The sequence below is a fragment of the Phymastichus coffea genome, unplaced genomic scaffold (genome assembly GCF_024137745.1).
Source record: "Phymastichus coffea isolate CEN01 unplaced genomic scaffold, Cenicafe_Pcof_1.1 PCOF00058, whole genome shotgun sequence".
Lineage (NCBI taxonomy): Eukaryota > Metazoa > Arthropoda > Insecta > Hymenoptera > Eulophidae > Phymastichus > Phymastichus coffea.
In genome coordinates, this window is record NW_026706869.1 from 1,569,475 (window position 1) to 1,580,712 (window position 11,238).

Consider the following 11,238-nt stretch of genomic DNA (forward strand, 5'->3'; position numbering starts at 1 on the left):
AATATCTTTTTCATCAATTGCTGTTTACCGTCTCGCTACCTGATAAAGCAGTCGTCAAGAGGACATTTCCTAGCGTCATGCTGTTGACGCGTGCGGCTGAGAGGCTCGCTTCGATTTGCACGTCGTCAATACGATAAGACTTGATTGGCACTGACGTATAGCCGCGATGAGTATTTAAGGTGTTGCACTCGGTGGAGTTGATCATACTGAAAGCTCACAGCAAAGCGAACACAAGCTAAGGTGAACTCCAAGAGTTAGCGAACCACGCAGACACTGAGCACGCGAAAATGAAGTTTCTGATTGTCGCCTTGTTCGCCGTCAGCGCCGCAGCGGGTAAATATAAATTTGCTCTTGGTCGAAGCAGCTCGTCTGCGGCTGACTGGTAATCTGGTATCTGGTGCATTCCAGCCGAAAAACTATTCTGCACGCCGAACTCGCTCTTCGAGCAAAACTGCAACAACTGCGTCTGCTCCGAGGACGGGAAGTCCGCGGCTTGCACGGACATGGTCTGTCCGGAGCGGCAGCGCACAGGGAAGATCTGCGAGCCGGGCACCCAGTTCCACTTGGACGCGCTCAGCACCTGCACGTGCGGCAAAGATGGCACCGCGGCGGTCTGCACGCTGGGGCCCCAAGTCCAGGCAAGAAGTCGCCGCTTGACCAACGACGGTGAGTGCGCGATCTCGTGGACGGGCAGAGCTCGGGACTGCTCAGTGCGTTTCCGTCAACCGACGCCTTCCTCTCGGGTTTTCAGGCGAGTACTGCACTCCCGGCGCCACCTTCAGCCCGGACAACTGCAACAGCTGCGTCTGCAGTCAAGACGGCCGCAGCGCAGCTTGCACTCTGCGGATGTGTCCCGTGGAACAGCCGAAGAAAGTGTGCGAGCCCAATAAGCCCTTCAAGGACTACTGCAACACCTGCGCGTGCTCCAAGGATGGCTTGACGGCCGCTTGTACAAGGATGTGGTGCGACGAGAACATCTGGAATCCCGACGGCACCATGAAAGTGCATCAGGTTCAGCACGAAGCCAAGCAGCTTTGCGAGCCCCGCAAGACCTTCAAGGATTATTGCAACGCGTGCACCTGTTCGGAGGATGGCCTGTCCGCCGCCTGCACGAGGATGTGGTGTGACCGGAAGATCTGGAACCAAGACGGCAGCACCAAGTTTGCCGTCAAGTCTGCCCAAGGTGAGTTGTCGATCGTTACGAGCAGCTCACGCGATGGACCTATCGGAGGAAGAACACGAAGAACACGCGAGTAACGGTGCTTTTCTCCCGATTTCAGCTCCAGTTTGCATCCCAAACAGCCACTTCAAGGAGCAGTGCAACACCTGCACCTGCTCGGCCGATGGTTTATTCAAGATCTGCACCATGATGTCCTGCGAGGCTCTTGACAGCAAAGCTAAAGATCAAATTTGCACGCCTAGGTCCACTTTTACCCCCGACGGTTGCAACGTCTGCAAGTGCGATGAGTTTGGTACCGACTTTGCTTGCACATTCATGATGTGCCGTTAATCTACCGGGAAATATCATATATCAATTAGGATTATCTTGATATTAAATCGTAAGATTTATGTCCGAATGTGTTGTCGCTGGAGCGGTGACGCATGGCGCATACAAGATACAAGTCTGATCTCTGTGATGATCAACTAGTGTGGGTTGAATGTATTATGATTGCTAGTCTGGGGAATGTTTGTCACTAGATATTTCTTTAAACGGTTTATGCTTATGAAAGCACTAAACTCAGTTATGTGATTCTTTTAGTTAGCCAACAAATTAATAAATATTATTTATCAGTTATTATATTATCTTGTATGATCCATTACTTTTCATAACCAAAATCATATTATACTCTACTGTCTAATCTGCCATTGAGAGCTACTAATCAATCATCTTCAAGACGGACTGATAGCTAGCAGCTGTCAAAATTAATACTTCATCACGTTTGAAAAGAAAAAGAAAGCGATAAACATTGTAGCACTTTTATTAAGTTAAATCAATAATAATAATGGAGTTACGGAAATTTAGGATCAAATTTTTTGCATCACAGAATTCATTATTTAAATAAATGATCCAATAGTTGCCATTAATTCATAAGGAATGTGCATAATTATTTCAAGAACTTTTATAAACAATACTACATAAAGGTACAAATGAATTAATTATTGGATGGTTATAATTATTATTAGTAGTTTTGGTTACAAGAACTTTCTAATAACTCTACGTCCTAATATTATTAATACTTTTTTTAAGAATATCCTTCTTAATCCTAGAAAAGTCAGAATCGACTTTCAGCATCTTCATACAAGCCTCAATCGCATCTGCATACTGTTTGCTCTTGAAATGACAGTAGCGAGTTTATAACCAATGTTCAGTTTATACTTATCGCCGTACTTCTAAGCCAACTCATATTTTATCGTAGCTTCTTTATAGCTTTGTTCCTTCTCTGATACGTAATCAGAGAGTTCGTGAGCTCGCATACACGTCGCGTTATGCTGCAGTACTTTGCACTGAAGATTAGTTGCCAGATCGTACCGACTGCGTTTGCACATTAGTGATATATCATTGATTGATATGAATATAAATCATTATCATAATGTATTTCTAGTTCGAATAAGGATATGAAAACTTTGTAATTGTAAGTTCGAATTACAATAATGGTCAACTATAGCGTTATGTGTTATTTATTCTTAATTTTATCATTGCACATATGAAGAGTGGCTGTTAATAGGTAATTCTATTTAATTTACATATGCTTTTATAAGCATTTATGTCTATTATGCGATTCTTTAATTAAATAATAAATCAATAAATATTGATTTCAATATAACATTTATCTTTATCGTGTAGGTTTTCCTGTATATACAAAGTGTCCCATTTTAACATCGATAGTAAGATAACGTAAATTTTGCAATGTAATTGAAAAATGATTTAGATAAAAATTGTATATTTTTGAACGAGTCAATTAGCGATGGCCTTAAATTTGACCTTGAGCTTGATTTTCTAGGATATTTAAAATTAGCCTATTTATTTTGTAATATCTTTGATCCCGAAAAAGATGGGCAATTCCATTTTCAGATGGGGTATCAGATATGGGGTCCGAGATCATTCCTTGTGAAGTTCAAACTGAATTCCTTTTTTTTTGCCAAATAACCCGACAATGGCAGGACGATACAGCAACAAATGTTTATTCAGACATGTTTTAAACAACAATAGATTGTCAAGGTCATTTCAAGTTTAACTTTGTTTTTTTCAATGTGGACCTCATTTTTCATTCTGGATTCGAAAAGAATCAAGATAAGCTTTTATGCTATGATCGAAATCATTTTATCTACATAATTTGAGCATGTAGGGCTGTTTGTTGATTCATACTGATCTAAGCTGCTAAGTGCCCTAACTAATAACTGGCTATTTAGCTCAGTAACGAGAGGACCTATCACTCGACACAGCGTAGAGGTTCTTCCGCGCCATATGTCGGTTCTTCAGTAGATATCGGAACTACTGTGAAATAGATGAATAGAGCAGGGTGGACCAATAGCGTGGCCTCCTAAATCTCCGGATTTAAGCTTAATTGATTGTGGAGATGTGTGAAAAATATTTTGTTATATAAACTTCCAACACCATTGAAGATGATGGATCGAATTACAAGAGCAAAGTGATAGATTCTGAAATTCTTCGTGTACAGCGTAAGTTACGCTGGCGGTTGTTGATGTGTTTGGTGGACATTTGAAATAATGGTGGACACTTATTTTGCCTTAACTGGCTGGATCTCTACACGATCTTGCCTTAAATGGCTGGATCTCTACATCATTTTGCCTTAAATGGCTAGATCTCTTCACGATCTTGCCTTAACTGATCGGATCTCTATATGATCTTTCCTTAATGGTTCGGATCTCTGTATGATCTTGCCATAATTAACTGGATCTTTACGCGATCTTGCCTTAGTTGATTGGACCTTTACACCATTTTGCTTTAATTGGCTGGAAGATAAGACCTTGTTCGTGGCCTTGGTAAGCGCTAAACTTAAGTACTCGCAGATAAGGTTTTCACGATGCGTGAGCAATAGGCCACCCTGTTATTAAGTTAAGCAGCCATTTGTCAGATCCCTTGGCTGCTTAGGTTCTGTAGAATATTGCCCGATCTTTCTGAACCCGGGATAAACAATGAGGTCCACATTAAAGAAAACAGAGTTGAACTTGAAATTACCTTGAAAATAAAGTTCAGTGTCACAGGCAATTACCGAAGTTTAGCAGATGTTGTCTGAGACATTTTTCGCTGTATCCTAAAAGTGACGGGTGATTTGCCAAAAAGAAAAGAAATGAGAATCAAGTTCAAGGTCAAATTTAATGTCGTCGTTGATAGACCCCCTTTGAACCATACAAATTTTATCTGAAACAATTTTCGAATACTTTGCAGTTTTAAATTATCTTAATGTCGATGTTAAACTGGGACACCATGTATATGGGTTCATTCACGTCAAACAGATAATGGCTTTGTACCAATTTGTAAATCATGAAAAAAAAACTTAGAATCATAACTGAATAATTTACAATCGATTTTCGAAATATTTTAATGAAATCTCTATGGTTAACAAATGTCCAGAATGACTTAATGATTTACAGATTTTCTGGCAAGTCTGTTTATGTATGAGATGAATAAATTTGGAAGCAGATTAGTTGACGTAGGATATGAGCTAAAGTTGCTTAATCCTCTGAAGGTTTATACCGTATCTTCAGTAGTACATTGAAGTGGGAACGGTTATGCTGTACTAATCGTCCTTAAATGCTGTAGAAACCACACACATACCGTGTTTAATATCGATCAGTCATCGGTCGAGTCTACCACTAACATGAGCTTCGAGAGCATAATAGAGAGCTACATGTCCTCCGCTAGAATCTTCGTTGGTATGGACGACCAACACCGCCGAGTCTTCCTAACAAAAGTACTCGATGTAGCGGTGAACGGCAGTGTATTCGGCAGATTACTCTTCAACGTCAATCTGCTAATCAACCACGACCGACGCAAAACGCTTTACTTCAGACTGGCAGTTGCCATTACACGATATTGCGTTTTGTTACGTAATAACTCCATCAGAAGTGGAACTGAGGATAATATGTTGTTGGTAATGCTTAAGGATATTGAAGATATGATTCAGGAGGTACTGGATGAACAAGAAAATTACGAAGAAGATGACATTGATAGATAAGTGTATTTTCAATTACATTTTGTATAAAGATTAATGACTATTATCGCACGTGGTTGTGATATGTATACAGGAATATTGTACATTTAAATAATGTATTTTTAACAGTGATCGTTGCTTAGTAATGGTACTAAATATTAAATACAATGTTCTGTATTGAAGTGTAGGAATAAATGTCTATTTAAAAATATCAAATAAACATTTAATTCTTAAATGTAATATCTCATGTGACATTCATTGAAAAATTACACTATCTATTCGTTTTTTTATGTTATTAATATAATGAAATTCTCCTTTTTCGCCGTGTACTAATAAAAGAAACATGCTGAACAGCAGGAGTCGTCATAATCACCGTACAAAAGAAATAAGGTTTTTGAGAAGTTGCTGCAATCATCCTCTCAAAAATGTTTATAATATTCCCTGATATTTACCATGGTTAACAAGTTTCCATATCATTTGTAAAATAACAGGCATTCAATTAAACTTAAAAAGAAATGTATTTTAATGAAAATCAAGTTTCAATAAATATATTATTCATTATATACTAATTAAGATAAATATATTTGTTTTTTTTGCTTTGTTTTATATTATAGTGTGATTTTTACACATGACACACTGATCACTATACTTGTTCTTACGTACATTAGTAAATCATATTGCGACATGTGAGACTTAAGTAGCCCGTCATTGCACGGCATGACATTAGCGCCCGAGCACAAGCAAGAGCTAATATCGTCACGACGCGTAACGGTGGAATACTTGAGTCACGAGTGTTGTACAATGCCGATCATTCTTAAATCAGCACTCACGGTTTTTATATCCGTGAATTAAGTTTGCGCCATGAGTTTAGGGCACAAACGCTCGCCAACGAGTGAACTAAACACGGTGCAAAGGTGGACTATTTAAGTCACGGATAGGCGTTATACTGAAGTGCTAACTTAAGTCACGCAGTGCTATAAAAAAATTGTTGGTGACATATTTATTACTACGCAATGAAAATGAATATAATTAAATTTCAAAGAAGAAAGTTTGCGTGCCACTGGAATTATAATGATGCCATATGCTTTAAAAAAATCAGAGGTAAGTAGGGTAAAGTGGAAAATGGGGTAAAGTTGGATGTATTTCTAGGTGTATTTGTAATAACCGTAAATAAATTGTTATGATATACCGACGTGTGCAGACGTACTTTTATGCTTTCTAGAATATTTTAGTTTTTAAAAAATTTTCCACTTTACCCCACTTACCTCTACAATTAGAATATTGCCATTATAAAAAGTTGATTCAAAAATGTTGTTCGTAAGCAAATTTTTGTCAATTTTTTATAATAAAGAAATTACTTGTTTTCAATGAATTTCAATATGTTCAGAATTATGAAAAAGATCTCGGAATAAAAAATTTAGTGACACGCGAGTAACGATCTTGAAAAATTTTCGCTGGATAATATTTAAAATATCTATTGAGATGCGTTGATCGGTGATATCCGGAGTTGACAAACAACGCAAAAGAATGTTACGTAATGTTACGTAAGCTATGTGTAACTGTGGACTCTTATAATTTTTTATATAATTAATGTTTATGTTACAGGGGTGTTCGCGTTACCAAGTAATTGGTAAAAGCATTTTTAATGAATTAAGGTGAGAAAATTTACAAAGATGACGGAATTAAATTTAAGTTGACTTGTGTTTAAATGATTTAAATACGACGATTGACTCGTGCAATACCAAGTCGCTAGCAACGATAATTTCGTTATCAGAAAGCTTTTAATGTTTTGCTTTGTGTAACAGACGTTACAGTTTCTAAAGCTATACTTTTCATTTGTCTTCTTTACCTTTCTTGTCGTCACGTGCACGTTGGACCTCACGTTCATTGAAACAATTATGGTTGACATTAACGAAGATAATGTCATCAGATGGTTCTGCGGCATTCGACTCTCCCGATGATGTGCTGTCCGTACGGAAAAGTCCTGCACTAAACTTACGGACTGTTCTAATGGTTTTCTTTACCAATTTCACTGCACGATTCTCTTTCTTATGTAGTTTAGCATCTCCCATGTGCATAAAATGCCATATGAGCTTGAATTCGAGCTTCTCCTTTACACGTCGAAGTTCAATCATAGCTTCGCGGTGGCTTCTCTCGTCTTCGAGGTATTTTTCTCTGTCTGCGATTGCCTGCGAAACCAGTTCATGGTTCAAGTTTACTGTGCGTGCAAGCTCTTTCATGTAGTTAACTTTTTCTATGTCCATTTTCTCGTGCAGCTTTGTCAGGTATTCGTTTTCGTTTTCTAATCTGTCAGTCTTTAGGTCAAGATCGTTGATTTGGCTGTCTTTCTTCTGTATGTCAAGTCGCAGTTGTTCGACGAGCAACTTCATTTTGTGACATTCGGCGCAGTTCTCGGCCTCCTGTCGCCTATGCTCTTCGATCATTTCGAGTTTTTCACTCTGAGATTGGATCTCAAGATGGGCGCGCTTGAGTTCGTCCTCCAACCGGTCCTTCAGCATCATAATCTGATGCAAGTCTCTCTTCGTTTTATCCAACGCAATTACACACAGTTTGCCCGGTGGCGGCTCCAACAGCTCCACTAAACTTGTTAATTCCTTAATATCCCTCGTTGCAGCTTCTAGCGAAACAATCTTTTTATCGAGGCTTGATTGCATCGCAGTTAATGATTTTTCCAATTCCTTCTTCTCAGCCTCAAGAGCTGAAATGATGAGTTCGGAATCTTTTGTATTTTTTTTACCACAGTGGCACGTATCCTCCAGCAGGTCCTTGATCGTGTTGGACGCTGCGTCGACCAGGCGTCCGCTCTTAAGAGACAAAGCCGACTGCTGCTTTATCCGGCGTTCTATAAAAAAAAAATTTCAACATTAGTTTATTTTAATTTTTCATAATTGTTTCATTATGTATCGCGCCAGACTAACTTTTTTTTAAATTTAATTTATTTCAAATTATAATGTAAATATGACTAAAATAAGTTAAATATTCGGGAAAAATTTTACCTAATTCATCATTAAGCGATGTTAATTCAGCAGTCCTTTTCTTGAGGTCGCCGTTCTCCGATGCAAGTTTTTCGAACTCATCCTGAAGGTCAACCATTTGAAATTCAATATTTGTAATGTTCTTAGCTTTAGATTTGTAGATGTTAAGCTGGTCGATGAGTTCTTTCTTGCTCTTGTGCAGCAGGTCATTTTCAGTTGTTAACTCGTTCACGCGGGCTCTATAGTGTTCCATTTTTTCTATTTTTTCTTTGTACCTGTCGATTTGTTGTTCTAGGTCGTCGAATCGAGAAGCTTTATCCATTGCGACGTCCAGAGCGTCCCGGTAATCCTTTGCTGATTTGGCTTCGCACGCTGTGTTGAGAAAATCACCATTAATTAAATGGTATAAAATATGTTTTATAATATTTTTTTCATTTATTTTTATTTTGCTAATTACTTATCAATTTATTTGCGTGAGTAACTGAATGATATTGGTAAAAAATTATTCAAAAATAAAACTAAATAGTACCAGTGTTTCTATTAAAACTCTACTAAAAAAAGTAGTGTAAAAAATTAATACATACCTAAACGCGTATTTTCTCTTAGGATAAATGTAAGTTTATTTTCAATTTTTTCTAATTCTTCTAAATATATTACTTGCGTTTTTTCGAGTTTTTTAGCTTTAGCCTTCCACATATTAAGCTCCCCACAGCATTCTTCTGTCTTGTCTTTTTCTTTTTCTACAAAATTTGTATACTCGTCGTTGATTTTCTTGAAATATTCGAAAGCTTTATTTACTTTTTGCGCATGTAAAGAGACTGAGTTACAGTGTCCGCCGCCGTTGTCTGACTTGAACAGCAGCATATCACGAGACAAGACTAACTCCGGAAAATCGGTTATCTGTTGAGCATAAATGATGATTATTATCAATTTATTGAAACGATAATTTTCTTCGATTCGTAATGCAAATTTTCTTCGATAAAAATGCTCTTACCTTTTCGATATATACTGAAAGAGCTTCCTGGGTGGAGCAATTGAATCTCTTAATATTGTCGATAAAATACTTCTTGTTTGGACATCTCATCGCGCAACCCAAGAATAAAACTAGTAATAACTCGAGGTCATCTAAATTATCTTCAGGTGCTTTAGCAATCATTTGCAAATTGGGCTCCTTCATGAGCACAGAGTCAATTTCATAGAACTTCTTCATATTGCGCATTACGATTACCAGATTTTTCAGTCGTAGCTCGTGGTCCGACAAAGGCTCTTTTATATCCTCTATATAGTCATGAATCCCCCTGAACATTAAAAAAAATATATTAGAATTTCATCGAAATAATTGATCACATTTATTTATACAATATAGAGATAATATTTTTCTCAATGTAATTTGAGTGAAAATAATTTACAAAGTGACGTAATATAGCTTAGTATATGCGTTTTTACGACTTACATTTTCCTAAAAACTTTGTACATCAAGACCCCATCCGCAATCTCCTCTATGGTGAGCTTACATTTAATAAAACAGTGTACGCAGCTCTCAAACTATAAAAACAAAAAAAATCGAACCAATCATTTAAATCACATTGTTTACTTTCGTTAGTTTTATTTAACAAAAATTTTAATCAAAATATCGAACTTACCCATTCCACTACCGGTGACTCCATAAAATCCTTACTACTTTCGTAACTTCTGCCGTTCCACATGGTTTTATACTGAAAAATACGAATTTGTATTTTAAATAATTTACTAATAAAATTACGAATTAAATATTATAGATTATCGACAAAAACTTGACGAGTCTTATTAAATCTGCTCAAAGCGCAAAAAGAATTGTTGATGTAAGTGGTAAAGTATCGATCGTGCACAAACAGCTCAGACAACTACACGATCCGCATATTAATTTGTGGGCAATAATTGCGTGTATTATAATTTTGTGCACGATCGATACTTTGCCATTCAAATAATGCTTCAACTATAAAGTGAACAAGCGATTCAAGAAAAAAAACGAGATAAATGGAAGAAAATAAATTTCGTTATAAAAGTCGTAAGAACAAAAGTTGCAAAATGTGTGTCAATTATAAAATAACGAAAAAATCTTTGAAAAAAAATATATATATATATATGTTTAAAAAATATCACTGTACTTACTATGAATTCGAAAAGAAGATTTAAAAAAATTGTACGATGTTCGTACAGCAGCAACTGTCAAAGAAGATTAGCACCAAGTACGAAACGTACAACAACCGGTAAGGGCGAGTCAACGTACTCAAAACGTCAGTACTACAAAAACTTTAAAGGCAACAAGAAACTGTTAGCGAAATTTACAGTTGTGGCTACTAAAGCAGAATCACCTTGCCAGACTGATCTCGCACATGAACTGACCCGAATGTAGCGGAGCGACGGCTAATATAGCCGTGAGCAGGAAAGGGGTGGAAAGTCGGCACATCCCTTCTACCTTTTTCCGGAAGCGCCTCCGTTGCTCACTTGCGCCCCCCATGCGCGATCTTTTCTGTGCTCACGAGGATAACTGGTATTAGACGCAACACCCTCCCACCACTTTGGCCGTTCGGACCCCCAGCAAGTAGTTCTGACGCACCCCCACTAGCCTCTGGCGTGGGTCCCTTGCCCTCTCGCGCAGCCTGCCATCCCCTCCTACAGCTTGTTTTGACGCACCCCCACTAACCTCTGGCGTGGGTCCCTCTCCCTCTCGCGCAGCCTGCCATCCCCTCCTACGGCTTGTTTTGACGCACGTCTCTCCACTTTCGTCTATACTACAGACGCTCTTACACCCTCGAAGGTCGGACGACGGGGTAACGAGGAGAGATGATTTCAAGAAAGGATACCTGGCAGCGCACAGCAATAAGGCAACCATCAACATAGTAATCCGTTTATTATACGCGCTCGGTAGACAGTCAAATTGAGGAAGCAATTAACAAAAGATTCAGATTGTAAAACGGCCGCAGTCCAGTCTGCCATTGCTACACCTCTGTCTCTATGTCCAGGGGCCTATAATTGAGTTTTAGAGTACACATATTTGGTATTATAGATTGTAAATATCCAAG

The 11,238-nt window shown here is 38.1% G+C and overlaps 2 protein-coding genes across 2 annotated transcripts; one reads left to right on the forward strand and one right to left on the reverse strand.

Annotated features, from left to right (window-relative positions):
* Positions 1–192: 192 nt before the first annotated feature.
* Positions 193–2,031, forward strand: LOC131666279 (balbiani ring protein 3-like). The gene is made up of 4 exons (XM_058938803.1): positions 193–333; positions 409–666; positions 752–1,183; positions 1,281–2,031. Exons 1-4 carry the CDS (start codon positions 288–290, stop codon positions 1,508–1,510), a joined length of 966 nt encoding a protein of 321 aa, XP_058794786.1. The 5' UTR covers positions 193–287; the 3' UTR covers positions 1,511–2,031.
* Positions 2,032–3,012: 981 nt separating this feature from the next.
* LOC131666445 (girdin-like) lies at positions 3,013–10,416 on the reverse strand. The gene is made up of 7 exons (XM_058939104.1): positions 10,325–10,416; positions 9,817–9,888; positions 9,627–9,718; positions 9,168–9,471; positions 8,758–9,073; positions 8,195–8,545; positions 3,013–8,040 (listed from the first exon to the last, which is right to left on the reverse strand). Exons 2-7 carry the CDS (start codon positions 9,877–9,879, stop codon positions 7,010–7,012), a joined length of 2,157 nt encoding a protein of 718 aa, XP_058795087.1. The 5' UTR covers positions 9,880–9,888; positions 10,325–10,416; the 3' UTR covers positions 3,013–7,009.
* Positions 10,417–11,238: the final 822 nt, after the last annotated feature.